Below are 25075 nucleotides of genomic sequence, written 5' to 3' on the forward strand. Positions count from 1 at the left end.
ATTTTAAATTAGATTTTTTTAATTAATAAATTAGATTTGTTAACTGATGACACGTTAAAGAAATTGTTAAGTTAAAAAAATGATATTGAGTTGATGAAGATGTGCATGATGCATGCCAGTTGTAGAGCCCAGATGCCAAAGCCATACATAATGTTGCCAAATTTGACTAACTAATTACTTAATTGCTACTTTATCTCACACACGGCAATTCATTGGAATACAATTAATCACTTTGCACATAGATTTATTTCTTTATTTTCATATACGATCTTCCCTTTTGCTTACCAATACTATATTTATGCATTCGTTTATAGTTGATATACTGTATAAAATAAAAGATAATTTTTTTTATTCATATACAAATAGTTGTTTAATTTTCTATTTATTTTTTATTTTAATTCAATTAAATTATTTAAAAATAATATTATGTCGATGATCTTTTAATGATTCGATCGAGATCTCTAGTGATTAAAAGATAATTCTTTTGTATTTTCTTTTCTTTTCACCACTCTTTTATTCACGTATTATAAAAAAAAGTTATTATTTAATTAATGTCTTTTGAATGGGTAAAATTAGATTCATCCTTAAATAATAGGATATTAAATATTTAAATATATGTGATATCACATCTTTAGATTAAAAGATATATATTTGATCACACTTTTTATATGTTATGCTAAAAACGATATCAATCGAATTAAATTCAATTAAATAAACAACACACCATTTAACCTATAATACTAATAGTGTAACTCTCTACAAAATAACATTACCTTTATAGTCATTATAAAAAAACATTACCTTTACAGTTTAGGTAATGGTATATAATATTGCAAGTCTCTCAGCAAAATAGCATTACTTTTAAGCAAATCTACTCTTATTTAATCTATATATTTTTTTCAATTTTTGTGTCAGTCATGAACACAAAAAATATAAATTACCATTATTATAATATATAATAAAAATCTAAGCAAGAATACGGTACACGTAATAATTATATCTAATTATATTGAATCATTGTTTTCATATTGATTATACATTTTATATTATTGACATTGGAAATTACTCAATCTAATCCCACCTAACACGAAGATGAGGTGGTTTTAGTAAAATGTTAGATGAAATTGTAAATCAAGTAGTTAGCAGCCAATTAAAGTTTTATAACATACGAGGTTAGTTACGTCGAACTTACTCTTTTTCAAATCATTACTATTTTTAATTTACCACTCTAGATATTTTGACAAATTTCTTAAACCTGAACTGCTATAAGTTTAAATGTTCTTTTAATTAATCTAATTTGATTAAAAACATAAATTAATTCATTCTACTTTTTAATTTTTTTAAATTTCATCTAATATAAATTTTAAAAATTTTATTATTTGATATATATCAATAATAAAAATTAATTTTATGACTAATTTTAAAACGATCACAAATGTTACATCTATGTGCTTTTTAAAGTTTAAATGTTACATTCATAAAATAATATAGGAATTTTTTTTAAAGATAAGATATTTATCATGGATCAATAGTGATGACTGAATATTTATTCTTTCATTAAAAACGTTTTTTAAAAGATAATTAATTAATTATAAAATGTGTCTTATTCTTGTATATGAAGATTAAACAGATCTATTTGTTAAATGATGAGATGAATAACTATGACATGCGCCGTATGATTAATATTTAATAGATTAGGCCTTATTGAATTATAAAAAATAAAGTTTATTGAAATATATGTTTTAAAAAAAATTAAGTCTTTGTAGAGAATGATACCTTTTAAAGCAGATAAAAGATATGAATAGGCGATTCTTCCATAATCCATAAACCACGACCACCTTAGTACCTTACGCACGTTCTGCCCACCCTACTCTACAATCCTCCCTCAGGTGATTAATGAAGTACCATTTGTATATGGCTATGATTAAATTAGATTGGAAAAATGAACGTGACATGCCTTTACCTTTGTTTCTTCCCCTCGGGACTTTCCAGAAAACATGGAGATGCTCATACAAGATTACGCAAAATAATTTTTTTTTTTAAAATTCGTGAATTCGTTAACTAGAAGTAACATCACATTGTACATAAGTAGAAATAGAATTCAAAACATTATAAATAAAAGACATAAATGTTGATGTGGACGACATCCGAGTAGCAAAAGCATGAACAAGAAAATTAACCGAACGTCGAAAATAGTGCAGCTCGATATGAGAAGCAAAATAATATTAAATATGAACTGTCACCCCTGACCCGTTACTAGAAAATGACGAAGTTCGAAATAAAAATACCTTTTCAGATGTTTCAGCAGAGGCAAATAGATCTAGCAACTGGTCAGTGTTCATGGTTTTCAAACTGGCATTCTCGGCATTGATAACAACGTTGGCAACCGATAGTTTGAACCTCTGAAGGCTCATAACTTTTACCTCCAGGGTGCCACGCATGATAAGCCTGTGGACATTCACAACTTTAAATTGGCCCAATCTATGGGCTCTGTCCATTGCCTGAAAGAGCATATAAGATACAAATTAGAACTTCAGAGGTCATTAATGAGCATGAAAAGAAGGTCAGCAAAGCTTAAGCAAAAGGTAAAACACTTTAAGACAGTAAATATGGGGAGAATGCATCCATATTTATTTGCGACATAATTATATTGAAAACATATTATACGAGGAAATATGGGATTAGATATAAGTATTGTCAAAAGAAAACAATTACAAAACCAGATCTCATCTTTTGATATAAATTTGTAAAAATGTTACCGAAGAACACTAATTGAGGAATTAATTTCATTGGACCATCACAGATTCTATACAAAAATATGTACTAATATTTAAGTTACCTGATGATCACGCATTGGATTCCAATTGTGTTACATAAAAACGAGGGTATCAGCAGAAGTCAAGTTCAGACCAAGCCCACCAACTGTGAAACAGAGCCGATAATTAAGCAAAACATCATAAAAGAAATTGTCAGCAAAAAGAAAATCTTACCATGTGTTGTAAGCAGCAGGGCATCTATAGTCGGATCAGAACTGAAAGCTTTCACAATGTCGAAACGCTTTTCTGCCTCGACTGACCCATCCAGTCGTAGATATGTGACACTGTTTGATGCAAAAGATAGAAATTGATAAAATTTTCTAGAATTACTGCAGGATAAGCACTAGATTATGGAAAGGTGAATAAACTTCAAGGCAGATGAAAGAGCACCAAACAGATACATCAAAGCAGAGAAGAAAATGAAAAGATCTTGAAGTTAGTTTATTGTCAATGCATACTTTACATTAATTGTTTTAACTGCATTGCAATTGTCAAAATAACATCGGCCATACAAATGACAGATTTTCCAACCGGGTCTAATGAACAAAAATGCAATGACTAAATGATTAGTCTATGGGAACTGACACTTGTTTGAACATTCAATATATCCCTAATTGATTTAATTTGAATGGAGCATTCTTTGAAAGCAAAAGAGGTCAAAGGAACTAAATGCTAAATGAAAAGCATCAACTTGAAAAAAGTAGGAAAATTGGGGGACAAGAGACTAAAATAAAAACCGCATTTGATAGGGATACACAGGTGCTTGCCTAACAATAGGTGCAGAGATCAATTATATTTCTCCACTATGTTATTCTGACTCGGACATGAATGTCAGATATGTTCATATGGGTATATGTCTGAAACAGGTATAATAAGATTTTTCCAAGTTTTTCCACATATTTGGAGGATAAAGACAAAATCATTACTTCAATAAAGAAGGAATAAGCATTTGCCTTCTAGAACTAGAACACATGATTGCAAATCGAATACAGCACAGGATAAAGACAAACCAGGAGAAAATCTTCTTTAAGTCAGCAATTCTAACACTACTTCGATAAAGATTTCTTCAGTTGCACTAGAGTAATAAAATAAACACGGAATATATACCTATAAATCAACAATTCTAACATTCAGCTATAAAACAGTTACAGAATGACTCACCTCTTCATGTCGGTTTGAAACAAGTCCTTTTCAATGATATCCAGTAAGGCCTGCAAGTGAGACATTGTTAAAATGGTAATTATGGAAAGAAGGATACAAGCTCAACTTAGCAAGCAATTAGCAAGAGAGATTGGGTGATCATTACTTTATGTTGAGCAAATATCAGAACTCTATGCTGCCCAACTGTGACAGAACCATCAGAAGCAGAAGAATCCACACCAATTCCACACTCTTCCAGAATCTCCTGAAGGGCAACTAACTTGGGAGAATGACGGAGTTTATGAAGTTCAGAAATTATATCTGAACTTGATGGAAAGAGCTCCGACAACTGCAATGAAAGTGACTCGGGAACCTTTTCTCCAGCAACAAGCAAGGGATGGCTACAAAGTTTTAACAAGTATTGCAGTGCCTAAAAATAACAGAAGGGACATTTGCTCAGCCATAGAAACTTCATGCACAGGGGAGAAAAAGAAGATAAAGAAGAATGAAGGTGAACGAATCATTTCACTATTTTCACCTGAAATACGTGTAGAAGTTTTGGCGAAGTATGCTTTCCCACTGCCACAACTGCAGAATCATCTGTCTTTACCATGCTTGAAATTTCTTGTTTCACATGTGAACCAGAAAATTGTTCATAAAGAATTAATTGGGCAGGGCTAAGATCACAGTATCTGTCCTAAATGATTTTCTCAGGCAGGTCCGACAAAACCTCGTCTTTTGTTAGACGAAGTAGGAAGGGCATTACCTGCTTGTGCAAAGCTTCCATAGCAAGTGCCCCAGCTTCAACATCCTTTGCAGAACATTTAGGATCTCTAGCAGCTAGTAGCGGCTTTCCGTGGGTGGCTTGGAACTGTCAAAATGACATTATATCAACAGTTGACAATAACAGACAACAGTTTTGTAGGCAAAATCACAATAAATAATCACCTTGTTAAAAAGCATATATCAGACAATTTTCCACATAACTCATTGATCCACATTTGAGGAAGTAATCTGAATAATCTAAACAACAGACAGCAGATTTTATTTGTATCGAAGCCAAGAAATCAAAAATAGATACCTGTCTCTCCGTTCCAAGAAATCCTGGCATTAGAAAATCGAAAAGGGACCACAGATCCATGATGTTGTTCTGGAAAAATAGGAAAAATAAATTTACTCAGGAAACTGCAAATTCTAATATACAAAGTAAATGGACTTCAACCTTACCTGGATTGGTGTCCCACTTAGTATTAACCTGTGCTGAGCTTTCAGCTTCTTTACAGCCAAAGTTATTTTAGATTTAGCACCTTTGATGATATGTCCTTCATCTAAAATGCAGTAGTTCCAGAGATATTGAGCAAGATAATCAGCATCCTTGCGCACAACATCATATGATGTTATAACTACATTATGCTTATCAAACTGTTCTCTCAAAGCGACACGGTCCTGAGCAGAACCAACATATTGGAGCGTGGATATCAGGGAAATGTCAATATATTTCTCTATTTCAAAAGCCCAGTGTCCGACAAGGGTTGATGGGCAAACAATTAAGGATAGATGAGGCTCCGTGTTCTTATTTGAAGCACGACACTCGGCTATCTCAGATGCTACGATTGCTGATGCTGGAAGCGTCTTTTCAAGCCCCATATCATCACACAAGACCCCATGAAGCTTGAAACGTTTTAAAAAGGCCAACCAGTTTATACCTTCTTGTTGATACCTGAAAGCACACAAGCAAAGGGAAGACTATAAGGTAAATAAAACTGCACTAGAACTGACCACTGAACCATAAGATCAGTTACATGCTGCATCCAATTTGCAAATCAGTATTCACTGGACAGTGACTTCTCTCTAAGACCGAGACTAACTAAATTAAAAGTTGCCTTCCTCATAAGATGGTAATAATACATCTCAGGTGATTGAAAGAACATTGATCAAAAGATATATTTCCAATTTAGAGACGAAAACAAGTGGAGATAAAAGAACAGATAACAAATGTGTAAGATCCATATACACACTGAATAGTTGGCACAGATGAAATACCATCATGTCAGTCCCACACCCCAAACTACTTCTCAATAGAGAAACAGCCAAACATGGTCAAATAATTGTCAGAATTGTTCCGAAGATATTTAATGTAACCATCAACAAATATTTCAGACCCTCCAAGAAGATATATGTGATGCTAGTTTTAGAGCTTCCCCATCCTAGATTCAACATACTGTTGGTTTTCAGAAAAGAAGGGAAAGGAAGGGTAACTGATAGGCCCCTGTAGAACTTGACAAACTTGACCTCCACTTTACACTTCAAAACAAAACAATAAATATGAATTATTTAAATGCAATTACTTCCAGCAAAGCAAGTAGGCAAGTGCAGGAAAGAGTATCCTGAACATAAATTTCCTGTTGAACTGTCACAAGAACATACAGATTCATTGAGCACTGAACAATAATGCATTTTTATTCAATCGAGCCAAGGTAGGGAGGGAAAAGAATCAGAAAGAAAGTAGGAAAATTAGTCTGCAGAGCTAAAAGTACCTCCTCAATGTAACTTTCAATACAGTGAAGAGCTTGCAATCATCAATATGGGAATTATCAAGCAATTGCTCCAAAAATTTTGCATCTTCAGCATTTCTAGATAAATCTTCACTCAGTCCAACAGGTGGACGAAGACCTCTTGCTAATGGAAGAAGAGGTACCAGGGCAGCAGAACTGCGTGTCACACTCTGTCTGACAGAATGATCACAATCACTCATACACCTAAGAAGGGGGACAACTAAGAAAGGTGCATATGGAACCAACTCCACACCCAGTCCTTGAACAAGCAAAGTAATAAGCATGTCAGCACCTTGTCTGACATGGACAGACGTCACATCCCCCAACATAGGAATGGCATTTTCAATCACAGCCCGCATTACATCTACAGTCATAGACTTGGCCATAGTCATAATACACCTGGAAGCGGCCAATCTAACTGCCACATGGGAATGACCAACACATTTGAACATGCAAGGAAGAAGCATAAGAATTTTAGGTTTTAGGGTTTCATCCAGCACTGGAGCAATAGAACATACAACCTGCCCAAAATAAATTACAGATAAAAGAGAAATAAATTAATCGTAGATACCCCAGGCACCATCAGATTTAAAAAAACAGACATACCAGAAACAAGTATTATTTTCCATCATTGAATAACAGAGAAAGAATGTACCTACAACATTCTGTATGGAAAAAGTGATGGTTCCAAGTTATTGTGATGATTAAGCTATTTCCAAACAATCAACTTTAGCCGGTTAAAAAAGAAGTCAATGACACTAAAACCACTAATTTCAGAACAGAAAACCTAGAGCTCTGAGATCAATTACATACATAGATCGATTGGTTATGATCTCATCTGCTTCCTTCACATAGGTGGCTCTAACGCAGATATATTTCACACATTAAGGCACTTCTATTGGTTGCATTTTTTTTGGTAAAACTAAAGTTTTGCTTCTAAAAGTTAAACAAGAATACATACCAAATGAAAGAGAATTAAGCACCAGGATACAAAATCGAGTGCCTTGGAGAACTATCATAAAAGAATAAATAGCTTATGTGCTTTACGATTCAACATACTTTGAACCAATTATACCAACAAGGTTCACCATAATGAGTTGACTAATACTAAAGATGACAATTGCTACAAAACATCAAGGAACCAAATTCCAATCAACCATTTATGGAATGTATTGCAAAATAATTGTGTACTGAATTTAATAACCGATTCAGCAACCTGTTTGTAATGGTATTATAATATCTCATATGTGATTTCTTAAATAATGAAAATTTGATCACGTTCAGATATTTCACATCAGTACACGAGACAAAACATTTGGCCATACACTTGGGGAGTTTACACCAGAAATAAGTCTAACAGGCAAATTCTATGTTGTCCATCATAACAGGGAGAAGAATTCAGAACAAGAAATTAAGAAAATCAAGAAAGACAATGACCTGGATATTATTAATCAAGACCTGAGGATCTTTGATAGATTCAACAGCCTGCACAATTTGCTGATCGTAAGAAGGACTGCCAGGTATAAGAACTTCAGTAATGCAATCCCAGAGTTTGGGAAGCTTCTCAAATAGTGTAGGACCAAACTGCTCACACAAATGTCTCAATGCTAGTTCTGATCCTCTTCTGCTGATAAAACCTTCCACTCTCGACCGATCTTCACCACCAGCAAGTATGTGAACCTTCGATTTTGATTTTCCCGTGCTAGTACCAAAGGAGAGGAAATCCGGGTCATCCATAGTTTCCATGGAATTGATAACTGATGCTTGAGGTGTCTCAGAAGGATCCGAGCATTTCAAACTACAAATATTCTTGATTAAGTTATCATTTGGGCTGGGCTTACGAGCAATGCAATGATATATAAGTTCCGCAACTGCCTCTGCTGCCTTCTGTTGCAGTATTTCCACCTAAACAACGTATGAGAAATATATCAAAATCAAATCAGTTTGTGTTGTGTTTCACGCACTCACAAAAAATCATCTTGAAAGCACTACCTGCTCTCTTTTAATTGAGGCCATTAGAGGCAAAATTATAGGATTAAGTCGTGCAGGAAGCTCTGACATCCGGACAACAGCGGCAGCAACCAAGGATGTCACTGTAACATGCAAATTACTCTGTGCAAAATAAAAAAAAAATGAGAACTGTCAAGGAATATCAAGGCATTGGCGACATATCACACATGTAAAATAGAATTGCAAACAAACCTGAACGCATTTTAAATAGCCTGAAGTAGCTATAAAGTGTTGTTTTGCTGACTCTATATCATCAAAATTCCTACCCATTGATTCGTTCTCAGCATTATCATTAGATAGTAATGGAAATTTTGAAGCAAAACTGATTGCATCATCTACGGTTACACTTTCCACATCAATGGTCATATTTGACAATATATCCACATACATGCCAGATGATTCAACAGCATATAGCAACTGACTAGCTTCATTGCGCATCTTAGCATATGTCCTTGACAACTCAGCATAAGGTAGAACTGAATCTTTCGTAGGGAACACAGGTCAGAACATGCTAGCAAATCCAACAACCATTTTCTAAGATGATCTGGAAAAGAATGCACAATTTCCTGGTTTCCTTATGAATCCTTGCTTTGGATCTCTTTGAACCAAGAAATAAGAATCACAGATGCCACCTGTCTTTGAACTCCTGACAAAGAGGTAAGTGCATTCCAAAGTGGATCAACTACGTACTGCAAAGAATTTTCCTGCAACTTTGATGCAAATATCCCCAATGCTGAAGCATTAATGACTCTAGTATTAGTTACAGACATTTCTGCATCAGCATCGACAATTATCTTCGCTAAGATGGAAAAAAAATGACAATCCAATAATTCGTCAGTAACTCTTCGGCATCGTCTTCGACCATTCAATATGAGAAAACACAAACAGAACCGGTAATTCGTAATTCTCCGGTTCTCGAAAATTGAAAACGTCGAAAGGAAGTTTTGGATTCGACGTTGTTCCCCCCCCCCCCTCTTCTTTGTTTGGCTTTAGTTTTCTGGCACAGTATTTCTTATTCTGTAAATGTATTTTATATATTCGAGATTTGGTGATAAACGATAAGAGAATGGAAGAAAGAGAAAAGAGGGAAAGATGGGTAAAGTTAGGGTTATGAATGAAACGACGCCGTTTTCATTAGACGATGCGGGTTTCCATTTGTCTTATTATCATTTTTATGGAAATTTTTCATGAAGTTGGGGGATTAATAGATTACTAATTTATTAAAAAAAATTCATGATTTATTCCATGAATTTAATTTTATTTATTAAAATAGTTTCTCGCTATGTTCGGTAAAATAAAATTAAAATTTTAAATTTATTTTTTATTATTTTCATAATTTCTTAAGACACTGTATGTAAAAACTTGAAGTCGAGATTTTCAATTACTTACTATTTAAGCTAGCTTTAGAAGGAAAATTCTAAAATGTCATATACAGCACTAGTTTTATAAGGTAAAATTTATAAATGGACATTGAATTATATCAAAATGATTTTTTTAGACACTAAACTTTCAAAAGTTATATAATAGACACTAAATTTTAGATTTTATTATAAAATGGGCACAATGCTATTATCTATCATTAAATATGTGATGTGACATACTATATTAATAAAAAAATATCTCATTTGACCATTTAATTGTAATTAAAATTTCATTTTATTCTTAATTTTAATTAAAATAATTTTTATCATGTTCATTGAATTGAAAACAAAATTGATATAAATAAATTAAATATTATTTTAGTGTCATATTATAAATATAGAATTTATACTATATAAATTACTTGATACATTATTAAAAAAGTAAGGATTACTTCAATTTTTTTTTATTTAAGTTTAGATCTATGTATCTTATTAATGTGATGCTATAATTTTTTGAATGTATTTTTTAAAATTATGTTTAAACTTATTAAACAAAAGTTAATTACTTGAACAATAACATTTAATAAAAACTAATTATATTATTTAATAATTCAATTTTTCGATCTTGAAAATTATAATTTTTTCTTTGATATATAGAAATAGAAATAGAAATTGCATTGCATGCATGGCCTAGAGAAAGCACGTACACGTGCAGCACTCGTAGAAGTACAACGGCGCGCTTTGGTCCAACGTCATGGCCCTCTCGAATCTCGGCCGTATGCCAAGGGCCAGTACGCCACGTAGCACTCTACCCCAACCGCACCTCCTCGCCATCTGATCAAATTCCATAGCCATTACTTCTCCCCCCCCCCCCTCAATTATTTTTATTTATTCATAATTTTTTCTTCAACATAAAAGCAAATCACAAATCTTCTCCCACGAACAATTTTTCAGTTTCCATGCAGGTAAGCCGTAAGCTTCTCATGTTTTTTCTTTGGTTTTGATCTTCTCAGCTGTCTCCTCTCGTTCTTATCTCAATTGGGTTCCAACTGTTTCGTCCATTTTTTCTTTGTGGTTTCTGTAAGGTTGTTTTGATTCATTGGATAAAATTTATGGGTTTTATTTCTTTATAATTCATTGTATGTTTTGTTTCTGATGTGGGTTCTTTTAGGTGCAGTAATGATTATTTGTGGTGCCAAATTCATTGATCAAATAAATCAAGCTTGCTAAGGAACAGGCTTCAGAAGGTGAATTTTTGGTTCCAAAAGTTTTTAGTTTTCCATGTTTTGTTTATGATCAGATCGTACTTCGCTATAATTTTCGTTGGATGCTGCTAAATTTCATTTCTTTTTCATTGAAGAACCACAATGATATCCCAAAGTTACAACATTTCATGGGAAATTTTGAAAATTTTCATATTGGAACTGAATAATTGAAAAGGTTGACATCATTCAATTTTGACAATTCTTGAAGGATGGAATATCTGTTTATTTTATTGTATTTAATTTTATCATATTACGACTCAGAATATATGATTTTTCTTTTTATTATCATTAATTACTCTTCGATATCTGCTATTAGGGTACACAATTATTCAATCATGACAGTCGCTGGTCCTTTTTCAGCTTTGAAATCTAAATGAATATATATGTTCTGGGATTTTGGCTCTTTTTGAATGCTGCATTCTACCGTTCTTAGTATGTACTTCATTCATGGTTATAGGTTCTATCCTGTCATTTTGACCTGCCCAGCTTTGTTAACTTCGAAAATGTCATCTATACAATTGAAACGAGGAACTAGCGACAAGTCTTTGTCCCCTGTCGAACAACAAGCAAAGGTACATTTTAATAGCAAAATTCTCGAAACAATATCGACTATATTGTGGATTGATTTAATAGTGTCTCTGGATGAGTAACCATATTATAACTTTTGCTTTATCATTTAGCTACTATTGATAAGAAAATGAAGCCTTCCATGTGCTTCTAGTGATATCGATGGACTTGTCTTCTGCTATTATCTCAGGTAGGGTTCAGAACAGAAAGCAATAAGAAATTTTCTTATGCATTTTATTTCATGAACTAATGATCATTTGTTGTCAATAGAGGCTTTAAGCTAACCGTGAAAAAAATCCTTGTAGCTGCCTAATATCTTTGTGCCTTAAAGGTTCTATAGCAATGGAGACGAAAATTGGGTGAATCAAGTTATTATTCCAAAGAAAGGATGAGTATCAAGTAGCTCGTTTCGGCTCGTTAAGAATTTGAGTCGAGCTCGAGTTCATTCGATCCGAGTATTTATCGAGCCTTGACCGAGTCGATCTCGAGTAGCTCGCGATCTGTCTCGTCTCATTTACAGCCCTACCTGTGATCATAATTTTGTTTCTTATTCGAACCCGTATTAAAATAACACAATTTATATTATATTATATTATACTTTATTCACACCGAAATTGTTGATTGCAAAATTTTAATTGAACTGAATAGTCTCCAACTAATTGATGCCCTTCACTTCACTTCAGATTGATGATGTTAGGAAACTAATCGGCCCAGTAGCTGACAAAATACCATAACTTTATTCGGAAGCATCAATACTAAGATTCCTCAGAGCAAGGAACTGGAGTACAAAAAAAGCAAGCAAAATGTTAAAAGAAACGTTGAATTGGAGACTTCAATACAAGCCAGAGGCAATCCGATGGGTTCGTATCCTATTCTTTCTTACAGAACATTTTTGCAATAAATTTTGGATTTCTTAAAGATCTGCAAAGTCACACAATACCGCACATTGCTAAGTTATTGTTAGAGATTAAACAGGTTTACTTGATCTGTTCAACTGCCTCAGTCTGCTGGTTGAAATTAGAGTCGTTTCAGAAATGGATCTCTTGATAGCTATAATTAACAGCTGCCTGTGAGATTGAGCTTATTGTTAGCCATACTTTCCCTCTTAGTGTGAAGTTTGGCATACATCAGTATCTTGCTGAGACTAACATTTTCTTTTGCCTGTAGGAAGATATTGCTAAAGAAGCCGAGACAGGGAAAATATACAGAGCTAATTACTGTGACAAACTTGGGAGGCCTGTTCTTGTCATGAGACCCGGTCTCCAGGTATTAGCTCAATGAATTATCTGGCTTTTCATACGTTGCTATTCTAGTTTTTTTTTTTTATCGTGATAATTATCATGAATTCGGACAAGTTCTCCCTTTTCAGAATACAAACTCACCAACGGAGCAGATCAAATACTTGGTTTATTGCATAGAAAATGCTATAATGAATATGGCCCAAGATCAAGAGCAGATGGTTTGGCTTGTCTATTTCCAAGGGTGGACAATGGCAAGCATATCTGTTAAGGTGACAAAGGAAACTGCTAATATCTTGCAGGAACACTATCCAGAAAGACTGAGCATAGGAATCCTCTATAATCCACCAAAAATATTTGAATCTTTCTGGACGGTATGTTATTACTTTCCTATTCTTCATTTCAAAACTCATTTAGATCAAAAAATTCCAAAACTTTGTTGTTTTTATATCAAAATATGCATTTTCGATAGTTTTAAAATTATCTTTCAAATGATATGGACACTAGCAAGCTCATCATCGGGTATTTGAATTTGACTCAGTTATTGTCCAATCAATATCGAGCTGTCGAACGAACTGAATTTCAGTACCATAATGATCAACTCGACTAGCTCACTAGCCTGGTTGATCTTTTTCTTTTTAAATCAGTATTGAGAATTTTCAGTTCAAACTCGAATTTTCGAGTTTGAAGTCAAGCATGGGAATCTAAACGAGACTAATCAAGAAAGCTTGAACACTTCAACCTTTATCTCAAATTGAGATCAAACTTTCAAAGTGAAACTCGATTGAGCTCAAGCCAAGTTTTGAGCTTTGAATTTCAAGTCGATATTTTTATAGATGGAACTCGGATCAGTTCGATTATACCCCTAAGCTAGACCATACATATGAGATAGCGGTGTAATTAGTAATCCCTTTGTTGTGTTAAATTGAGAAAAGGCAATTAGATGCCATGTGGTTCTATCTCATCTTTTTCTTTTTCTTGAAGATTCTTGAAATACATTGAAAAAAAATTAAAAAGTCGTATCATATCCATGTTGGACACATCCTCATATCCATCATTTACACCCGAGTCCCCGAGTAGAAAGAAACTTGTATTCTGTTTGTCTGTCATACAATTCTTTTTCCCGGTCTTGATGGTTCCTTTTTTTTTTTTTTTCTCTTTGAGATGCTCATTTGTTTACATGATATTAATGTGGTTTTAATGGAAACTCGGTGACAGATGGTAAAGCCATTCCTTGAGCCCAAGACATACAGGAAAATAAAATTTGTCTACTCTGATGATCCAAAGAGCATGACAGTAGTCGAAGAAATTTTCGATTTGAATATCCTGGATGTTGCATTTGGTGGGAGAAACGCAGCTGGGTTCAATTACGAAGCATATGCTCAACAGATGAAGGAGGATGACATCAAAAGGTTGAATTCCGTTTGCTCCGGTTGTTCATCGCCATATTCTTATCCTTCATCAATTTTGTCAGAATCACAGCAGGAGTCGACGGATTTAGATCATGATTCTATCGCTTCGGATGAAGGCAGATTATCAGCCGTTGAGGAACAAGTACAACAAGCAAGTTGACGGAAAGATTCAATCCGGTTTCGAGTTTTTTGAGCGGTACGTTTCAATCCAGTTTCGAGTTGATTTCATTACTCTTTTAACATTTTGAGCAATCAAATTTCATATGCAGATAGTGAGCTTGGCTTCAATCTTTCAATGTAACCAACGGATTAACTGCATCAGATGAGCTTGAACTTTCAAATTAAGTTTATTTAAAGTTTGAATCTCTTTTAAAAAATTAATATAATTATTATATTGTAGTTATTAGTCCAAATTTAAAAGTCTATTAGAGAAATTTTATATAAAAATATCAACTATTAAACAACAGTATTAACTACCGAACGTACAAATTGGGTCGTTCATTGAATACTCCAACATTTAAAACCTAAATTATACTTGAAATATTTTTATTATATCTATTATGTTTAGCCGTTAAGAAATCTGCATCATGCAGAGATTAAATATATACTACAAAAAATTACGAGTATTTAATATAGTCTCATTTTTAATATCTGTTTTATTTATATTTGTATTGTTTATTAAGTGTTTTACTGATATTTATTTGATATTTCATGGTTTCCATTTTAGATGTGTTGTATTGAAGTCATTGAATTTTTTAAACTTGTAGTATCGTTATTAAACTTTTCATTTATTTTCATTACCGTCATTACAACCACCAAAATAGTTAACTTCTTTTATGAATGGTACGATCGTTGGTTAAATCCAATGGTGTAAAAGATCTGTCCAATAAGAAGATTAATATAGTTTATTTTCATATGATTGACGATGATTAATGAAAAAAAAATTGATTTTAGTTTTGGTCGAAATTTGGGATATTAGAAGATTTGAATCGAGAGAAAGAACGAGAATTTTTTTTTTTTAAAATAGCTTAATGATTTTTTAATCTAAGAAATCACATAATAATAAAAACAACGATGAAAGAAAACGATAATCGAATAAAAATAATCTTTTAATGTAGTATTATTAATTATCAGATTAATTTTAAAATTAAATTATATTAATTTTTAAATTTTCTACTATTAAAATTTATAAAAAAATCATTTCATTCATCAAAATTAAGTTTTTACAATAGTTTTTAATTTAACAAATTAATATTCGGTGAGAAAGACTAGACGAAATATGTAACCCATTTAGGGGCGTTTAGTTCATGACACTACCGGGAGAATGAAATGTCATTCCCTCGTTTTGTTGGCCAATATTCTCAGCCTCGGTAATAAGTTATTCCCAACAATGGTATTTTGGGAGTATATTACCGGAAATGTAGACACCCCTCTTCCCTTAGGTAATGTTACATTCCAGGCGTTTTGGACTAAAATGTCCTTAATTTTTTTCTTCAAAAATATTCTTCTTTTGTCGTTGAATAAAATAATTTCTACGAAGGTTAAATTACAAATTTATCATTAAACTATTTTAGATTTACAAAAAAAATCCATAATTAGAATTTTATATGAAGTTTATTTGTTAAAATAAAATTTGACCCTTTCATTAAACCTATTTATCTTTTCAAATTTGTAAAAAAATTATATAAATTTTATGAATTTAAAAGTTTTAAAATATATATATATATAAATTAATTATAGTAATAATATAGTAGAATTTAACTTGTTAAAAACAAATATATAATAAGGAGAATTTGATAAAATATACATTTTAATAATCTTTTATTCCTTTAACCAAACATTATAATCTTACATTTCTACTAAACGAACCAAACACAAAATACAACATTCTCAATAATTTTATTCTCACCGATAATATTACATTATGTGAACCAAACGTACTATTAGATTAAAAGGATTACTTTATTTTGTATAGATAGTCGTGTTCAAAGATAAATCTTTCTGATTTTTATTCAATTCTAAAATATTTTTATTTTAATTTAAATATTAATATAAAAATATTTTTTAAAATTTCAAAATTGTCCTAAATAATGAAAATGATATTTAAAATTAAAACGAAGCAAATAAGGGAAAAGGATTTCAAGGCAAAATTTGGTTTTACATATGCTCCTACATAAGAATAAGTCAATATTTTATTTTTCTTATTAATCAAGATATAAAAAAAATAAACATGTCAGACTACTTTGGCTAGGCCGGAATCGGAAATAAATAAATTAATTAGTATATTCTATTTTGCAGAATGAAAATAATACATTACACATGGTCGGTTGAATGTTTGTACTTTTGTCAATATAACTAAAGGCTTACCAGGTTCTTTTACAGCATATTAAAAATATATAATATAAATTTAAAAAGTACAGCATCTGTCATCTGACAACAAAGACAATTATTTTTAAAAATTAAAGCTAAAGACATGGGTGAAGCCAGGAAATTGATACTAGGCAAATTAAAAGTTTTAACGTTTTGGAGGGGTTAAAATAAAATAAAATAACTTCAAAAGGATTTATATTAAATAATTGATATTTGACAAGGACTAAAATACTATTATTTTATGTAATCAATGGGAAAAGACCCTAACTGTGCAGTGTGCAGTGTGCAGTGTGCAGTAGTAGTAAAAAGAGAAGAAAAACAAAAGAATAATATAATTAGAACTTTCTTTTTTCTATCTTTCTCTTCTTTTCGTGCCACCCCAATCCACCATTTTTTTTCAAAAAAAAAAAAAAAACAATTGAATTTCAGAAAAAGTGAATCAAACCCTTGCCAACAACTTCTTCGCTGTTTTGCTAAGGCATCGAAAAGTAAGCCAGGAAGAAAGTGAAAAAATCAGAGCACGAAAAGCTGAAACCCCCCAGAGGATTTCATTTTTTTCTTTATTTTTAGCTACTGATCGCTTTGTGTTTAACCCATTTTGAAAATCTCATTGGTTTCAATTTCTTAAGCTTCAAAGACTTGGTTTTCTGAGTTTTTTTCCAGGTTGGGTTTGTTATATCTTTCTTGAAAGTTTTAGTTTTTTATGCCATTGAGAAACTTTCAGTTTTGCTTTAATTTTATCTCTTTTTTTAGCAATTTCACTACTAAAAAAACTCTTAATTGTTGTTTTTTTCAGCTATTGGGTTGATCTTCATTTAGTTGCTCTTTGTTTCATTTAATTCTAGCGCTAAGGTGAGTTCACACTTAACTTTTTAATGAATTTGCTTCCTTTGGATCCGATGGTTTGCTATGTTTTTAATTTGTTTTTCTTTTCTTTTCTTTTTAAACAGATTGGAAATTGAGAAGAAATAAATTTATATAGAGAGAGAGATAGATGGGGCTTGAAAGAATGGACTTTGGAGTTAAAGTTAGGAAATATATGTTGATATCAGTTAAAATATGCCGTAGTTTTGTTTGTAATCATCCATTTTTGGTTGGTTCGGTTTTCTTTTTAATATTTTTGTATAGATCATTTCCATTGTTGTTTTCCTTTTTCGTTACTGCATCTCCTGTTTTGGTTTGCACTGCTGTCTTGCTTGGTACCCTTTTGAGTTTCGGGTCACCAAACATACCCGAAATGTACGAAGAAGAAGAAGAGAATGTTACTCCTGAAGTTTCACCATTGAAAACTAGGGCTGCTGAGGATGACACTGTTGTCAAAAGAGATTTTACTGATGATGGTTTTGTTGTACAAAGACATGTAGTGAATGGGTGGGATATAGTAGAGAATGCCGATGAGAAAGTTACTTTAGTCAATAATGAGGTCAATGGAGTTGGGGAAGGTGATGGTCCGGTTCTTTATACACCATTAGTCAATGATGATTTGGATTCTAGGGATATTCATTGTGAGAATGGGGTGATTGATGAAGTTGAGGGATTGTTGAGTCATTCTTTGTTGGAGAAGATAAATGAAATTCGGGACGAGATGCTAGAGAGTGGACGGGTGTCAAGCATGAGGGAGGCTGAGGAGAGTCAACATCTTTTGGCAGATGAAGTAGGAGATAGGAATCTCGAAGTGGTTGATGGTAAACTCACATACGATGTTATTGATCATCCAAGGGGTGATGAACTGGATTCTTCTCTGGTCTTTTCTTGGCAATGTGTTGCGGGTGATGATGATGCTGGTGATGGTGGTAAGGACGATGATGATGAAGATGACGACAATGGTGAATCTTCGGATTCTGGTTCTGACGGTGCTGAGAGTTCTTCTCCTGATGCTTCACTGGCAGATATAAATCTGATGCTTGACGAGTTGCATCCACTTTTGGGCTCAGAAGCTACACAGCCTGCCCATTTGTCTCGTGATGGTTCGGACGCTGCCTCAGAGAGTTCTTGTGGTAGTAGTAATGATGAAAGTGTTGAGTCAGATGAATTAGAAAATGAGGGAGAGGGAGATAATGATGAGGTGGGAGAAGGAGCAAAGGGAGATAAAGAGGATGAAAGTAAATCTGCGATTAAATGGACAGAGGATGATCAGAAGAATCTCATGGATTTAGGGACTTTAGAAGTTGAAAGAAACCTACAATTGGATAAACTTATGGCAAGGAGAAGAGCCCAGAAAAGTATTAGATTGATGGCCGAGACGAATCTAATAGACTTTGATAGTGGTGATAGTCCACTAAACTTAGCACCGATTTCAACCTCAAGAGGTAACCCTTTTGACCTTCCATATGATTCCTATGGTGACCTCGGGTTACCTCCCATCCCTGGGTCAGCTCCATCCAATTGGCAGCCCCGAAGAAACCCTTTTGATATTCCTTATGACTCAAGCGAGGAAAAACCTGATCTTAAAGCAGACAGTTTCCATGAAGAGTTTTCAGATTTTAATCAAAGGGGAACTGTTTCCCGAAGAGATGCCTTCTTCTGCAGACATGAAAGCTTTAATGTTGGATCATCTTCTTTAGGTGTTCCTCAGCAAGAGCTTAAGTGGAAACCTTATTTTGTTCCAGGGCAATTACTATCGGAAGGAGCTAGCCCTTCCTTATTCCAGAGGCAGTCAAGTGAAGTTAGCGAGTCAAAGTTGAGCTCTGTTCCTGATTCTGAATCAGTGAGTTCAGTTGTGGATGAGGAGGACAACAAGCCAAATACGAAAGATGCTTCTCGAGAAACTGAACTGATATTGAATGAAGATCACCGTTTTGGCGATGATGAACAAGAGAGTCATTCTTCTGACGAACTTGAGTCTTTGGATGTAGACCAAGTTGAGAATAGAGATGTTCTCTCTATTCCTCATGATGTGGTTGAGGTAACATTGGGAGATGGAGCACCAGCAATTACTCATGTGGAATTCAATGCAACCGAAATTCATCCCAGAACCGAGCCAGATGAGGAGGAGGATAGCAGTAGATCAAGTTTGTCATCGTTATCAGAAATCGATGAAAAGATATCAGATAGCAGGGGAGACAAATTTGCAGGTTTTGAACCCAGAGATCATGAACTTAATGAATCTGGCATTTCTAAACAACCATCATTTGAGGAATCAGAGTTCCATTTTACAAGTGGGGTAGTGAGTGATAATCAACACACGGATCCCATTTTTTATTCTAGTTTTCATCCTCCATCAGTTGAGATGTTTCTATCAGTTTCATCTGTCTCTTCTGACATACGAGCTGAGATATCTGAAATGGGTTCACCCTCAATGTTGGTTGAATCTGTTGATAAGAAATGTGAAGCACATTGTGAGATGGCTGAGCAGGATACTTCTAGTGTTCAAGAGATTCATGCCTGCTCCTCAGATTTACTTAATATAAATGAACAGAAGGCACGGGATCTGCTAGAGATTAGTGAGCATGATGTTACTTTTAATGGTTCAACAGGGGTTTCTTCCACTTCTGCTGATCATAATGTATCAACGGTTCATGAATCTGTTGTTGAATATGTTTCAAGAGGGGCATGCTCATCTTCGGACAAGAGCTTAGACGAAGATGTGCCAAATAAGGAAGAAAGCTCTTTCCAGAACCCAGTGGACTTGTTGAGCGTCGATGCAGAGATTACTCTTGCTGTTGACAAAGGAATGGGTGAAGTTGAGGATTCTTCACCTGAAGAACAAGAACATCAAATGCACCCTGATGAATCCGTGGAAGCTGAAACGGTGACTAGGCATGTAGTTGAAAAGGAAGACACTACGTTTGAGCAAGATGAGCTCATCCAGACTCAGTGCGATCAAATGCATTTGTCGAACTTCGATTTTAATCTTGATGTTGATGGTCACCATGATAAGGGCGAGGAGTTGTCTTCAATGGCTTTGACATACCAGCATACGCCTTCCAATGATGTAATTTCATCCACAGCAGAGGAGCCAGGTTACGTAGTCGTGGCTCAAATTCAACATGTTCACCCATCAGAGGCTAACCTCAGGGAGGAGCAAGAAAAGGAATTTGAAATGGATCAAATCCATTCACCGATTTCTGTTTCAAAGACTGGTACAGTTCCTGACTTCGAGATGAGTGTGGAGGGAATTCCTTCACTTTCTTGTTATCAAGACATGTCTTCTAGTGAAAACCCTTCATCAGAATCAAAGAAACGACTGCAGTTGTTCGATGAAGATGAACTGCCGGTCGATGAACATGATAAGCAGCTTGAGGTAAGTTATTCAATCACTTATATTTGTTTAAATTTCCTTCACCTAATTGTCATACTTCTTTGGAGAATAATATTATCAATTGTTTTGTATATTTTGTCTTCAATAATTTTTTTTCAATTTATTCAATACTAGTGCTTATGTTGGTCTCCTTGGATAAGACCCTTCTGTTGTGATTTTTCTCATTGCTAGCTTAGATTCCGGAGGAAGTGAAATGATCATCTGTTCTATTCTTCTTCTTCACCACTTCATTTTTAGTACGGGATTGATGGCTGTACAAAAATAATCTTTAATACTGTATGTACCAGAAGAAGAAAGAGCTAATTTGAAAACAACAATACCATGTTTGTGTCAAATAATGATGTTGAATTATCTCATCATGGATTATGTGAAACTCCTATTACTGAATTAATTTTTCACTGGAATTGTCGGAAATGTTGTCACTGCATGTATACTTAAATACTGCATTTTAGATGATTCGCTGCATTATGTATGTGCAAATTTCCTTTGATATATTTGAATTTTCTCAGGAGGTGAATTATTCTATAATTGCAATCGAGTCTAGAAGGGAAGCAAATGATGTCAACAATTACTTTAATATGCATGAAGATCAAGATTCTGAGGACAAACATTCAATAAATTTCTCTTCCATGACTTCAGAATCTACTTCTTTGCCTTCTGAGAGTCCCGAACATACGTTGCCAACAGATCAAGAAGATTTGAGGGAGAAGATCTTAAAAGAAATTGAAAGGGAGGGCCCCAATGAACACTTTAGTTATGTGGAAGTATATGCCCCTCGTGTTGTTGAAGAAAATAATAGTGAAGTCAATGAGATTAAAGAAATTGATGAAGCTATACTCTCTGAATTGGACACTGTTGGGGACTTCATTGTTGGGGAAATGGTTTTACCAGAGGGATCTCGTGTTACCTATACTGAATCTGCAATGGTACCAGAAGATACAGGGATAAAAAACGAAACCAATGTGGAACTGCCTGTTCTTGAAGCAAGATCAGTAGAAGATCTTGATTTGGCTTTTAAGCAATTTCATGGAATGGATGTTGAGGAAGTATTTCTTCCAAATATGATTGAGAATCTGCCAGATCATGGAGATACCAAGTCAGATTTAACCATTGTTGAGGTTAGATCTCTGGAGGATGTAAATAATGCTTTGCAACAAGGTCCAGTACCTAATCCAGATCAGCTGCCACATTCTACGGACTTGAGGAACGGATCATCTGAAGTAGAGCATTGTGATGTACTTTCTTACAAAGAGATCGAAGTTAGTAATGTCTTCTCTGGTATTGAAGAAAGTTGTGAGGTTTCTACTAAAGAGATTGAAGTTGGTAAGCCGGTTTTTGGTTTTCAAGAAATTCATGATAATGCTGCTGCTGAACAAAAAAATGAATACAAAGAAATAGAGACTAAGGTCAATGCGGAGCTGCCTGTTCTTGAAGCAAGATTAGTGGAAGACGATGATTTGGTTTTTAGGCAACTTCATGAAGGAATTGATGTTGAGGAAGTAATTCTTCCAAGTATGATTATGAATCAACAGGGTGGTGCAGATACCATTTCGGATTTCCCTGTTGTTGATGCGAGATCTCTGGAGGACCTACATAACACTTTTCAACAATTCCCCGAATCTAATCTAGGTGAGATGCCACGTTCATCTGGAGCAGATCATGGTGTGGTTCCTATTAAAGAGATTGATGGTGGTAATGCCGTCTCTGGTATTCAAGGAACATGCGAACATGCTGCTGGTGAACCAAAAAATGAATACGAGGATATGGAAGAAATAGAGACGGAGACCAAGGTGGCAGATCATGGCGTGGTTCCTATTAAAGAGATTGATTGTAGTAATGCCGTCTCTGGTATTCAAGGAACAAGTGAACATGCTGCTGGTGAACCAAAAAATGAATACAAGGATATGGAAGAAATAGAGACGGAGACTAAGGTGGCACTACCTGTTCTCGAAGCAAAATCAATGGAAGACATTGATTTGGCTTTTAAACAACTTCATGAAGGACTAGGTGTGGAGGAAGTCATTCTTCCAAGTATGATTGGGAACCTACAGGTTCATACCGATATCGGTTCAATATCACCTGTTGTCGAGGCAAGATCCCTGGAGGATATACATAGCTTTTACCAACAAGGCCTCAAATCTAATCCGGCTAAGCTACCGCACTCTTCCAAGAAGCATGATGGGGTTTCAATTAAAGAGGTTGAAGTTGGTGAAAATGCAGTCTCTTGGAAACATACTGAGAATGCCTGAGAATGCTGCTGGTAACCCAACACAGGAACATGAAGAATCATCTGAAAAGTCGAATCTGAAACTTAAAGGTAAAAAGACAAAATCCCACAACTCAAGTTCTAGTTCCAGCTCGAGTTCAAGTGATTCGGAATGAAAACAACAAAATATAGTTTGGCGTTTCCAGTTATCTTTTGAAAATGTTTTCCCCCTTTCCATTCCAGTGAGTTTTTGGGTTTCCTAGTCTGGTCTTCTTTCGTTGAGTTTTTGAATGATTGATTGAGTTCTTCAAGAATGAGTTTTGGTTTGATTTCTTTTCTTTCTCCATGTTAGCCAGTTTGAGGTTTAGAGTTGATTGTGGTCCTTGAAATATTTTTTTTTATAAATTATTGTATTCTGTTTGTAAAAGTGATGAATTATGGTGCAATGGATTTCCAGCTTCTCCTTTTGATATTCCTTCTCACATGATTTGTCATGCCCGGGGGTTCTGTTTTGATACCGACAAACAGATGCTAAAAGTGAACAAATTAATTTCTTTAAGAAAAATTAAATTTTAAAAACATGATTATCTGAAATTAAATTGATTAACCTGAATAATCAACCAATAAACTAAAATTTTTAGGGTAAATTACACGAGAGACCACCAAACTATGGTCAAAAATCATTTTGACCACCAACGTTTCAAAATTTTCAATCAGACCACTACTATTTAAATGCTTGAATCAAACCACCGAACTTTAATTTTTAACGGAGGGTGATGTGTCAGTTAATAAAATTGACATAATTGTATATTTGATCCTCAATATTTACACATTCTATTAATTTAGTCATCATTTAAATTAAATTAAATAAATTTAACATCCAATTACATTATGACATGTGCCATTATTCAGTTGGAGAAAATAAAATGTTGCTGTGTGGTTACGATCCAAGGCTAAGAGGAGAACTGATTCGCGCCTAAACCACTCAACCACCTCCAATTCTTGCTACGAAGTTATAATATGTTTTATATATTCTGTTACAGTTAATGAAAGAAACATATGAAATTAAAATGCTAATATTGTTCTATATATGATTAATTTTTAGTTAGAAAACTTTTAGTTATTAATTTAGTTAGATAATCTTTGAAAAAAAATATGTTAGATTACAGCTTTTTAATATTATGTTTTTAATATAAATTTTGTATTTATTTTTGTTATTAATTTTAAATTTTTTATTTGATTATAACATTTTTGTTTTAAATAAAAAAAATCTTAAAAAGAATATGATAATCTTTAAAATATATATACATTTTTTGTGATAATTTTAAACATCATACCAAAAAGAATATGTTTTTTTAATATATATTTTTTAAAATTTATAGTTAGATTACAACAATTTTGTTTTTAATAAAAATATTATTAAAAAATTTAAAACTCATAATCTAATTCAAATTATTAAAAACAGTATAAAATTATTTTCATATTTTAAAAGAATAAATATTATGTATAATAACAAAAATAAATGCAAAATTTATATTAAATATTAGAGTAAATTACACTCATTAATAAAAATCAATAACATATAAAACAATGTTGTATTTATGCTTTTAATATATGTTTTGACCAGTGGAAAAGTTTCAGTTTGAAACATTCTATTTTCATTTTGACTTCATTTTTTTCTCATTAAGAATAACAAAATATATAAAAATATTGTAAATACATGCCAAGAATTTTTGTTGTCCGAGTGGTTTGTACCTGAGATCACCATCCTATTGACCTTGGTTCGAATCTTCCCCGCAACAATTCCTTCAATTAACAACTGGTGGTCTAATTGAGATGTTTAAAATGTGTTGATGGTTAAAATAATTTTTGAC

General features: G+C 33.5%; 1 protein-coding gene and 2 pseudogenes across 1 annotated transcript; 2 read left to right on the forward strand and 1 right to left on the reverse strand.

Moving 5' to 3' along the window:
• Positions 1 to 2207: 2207 nt before the first annotated feature.
• On the reverse strand, positions 2208 to 10737 carry LOC120120706 (annotated as a pseudogene).
• Positions 10738 to 10811: 74 nt separating this feature from the next.
• Positions 10812 to 14631, forward strand: LOC120123564 (annotated as a pseudogene).
• A 2524-nt stretch (positions 14632 to 17155) lies between these two features.
• LOC120123552 lies at positions 17156 to 23395 on the forward strand. Its single transcript, XM_039142406.1, has 5 exons — positions 17156 to 17397; positions 17531 to 17586; positions 17685 to 20977; positions 21505 to 22785; positions 22927 to 23395. The coding sequence occupies exons 3-5, from the start codon at positions 17729 to 17731 to the stop codon at positions 23242 to 23244; spliced, it is 4848 nt and encodes a 1615-aa protein (XP_038998337.1). The 5' UTR covers positions 17156 to 17397; positions 17531 to 17586; positions 17685 to 17728; the 3' UTR covers positions 23245 to 23395.
• Positions 23396 to 25075: the final 1680 nt, after the last annotated feature.

This window comes from Hibiscus syriacus, unplaced genomic scaffold (assembly GCF_006381635.1).
Source record: "Hibiscus syriacus cultivar Baekdansim isolate YM2019G1 unplaced genomic scaffold, ASM638163v2 tig00001120_pilon, whole genome shotgun sequence".
Classification (NCBI taxonomy): domain Eukaryota; kingdom Viridiplantae; phylum Streptophyta; class Magnoliopsida; order Malvales; family Malvaceae; genus Hibiscus; species Hibiscus syriacus.

Excerpts from the sequence above, each read along its gene's own strand:
- LOC120123552 (XM_039142406.1), top strand. The coding sequence starts at position 17,729 with ATGGGGCTTGAAAGAATGGACTTTGGAGTTAAAGTTAGGAAATATATG. Across the intron at positions 20,978-21,504 it reads AACATGATAAGCAGCTTGAG|GAGGTGAATTATTCTATAAT; the intron begins GTAAGTTATTCA and ends GAATTTTCTCAG. Across the intron at positions 22,786-22,926 it reads AAATAGAGACGGAGACCAAG|GTGGCACTACCTGTTCTCGA; the intron begins GTGGCAGATCAT and ends ACGGAGACTAAG.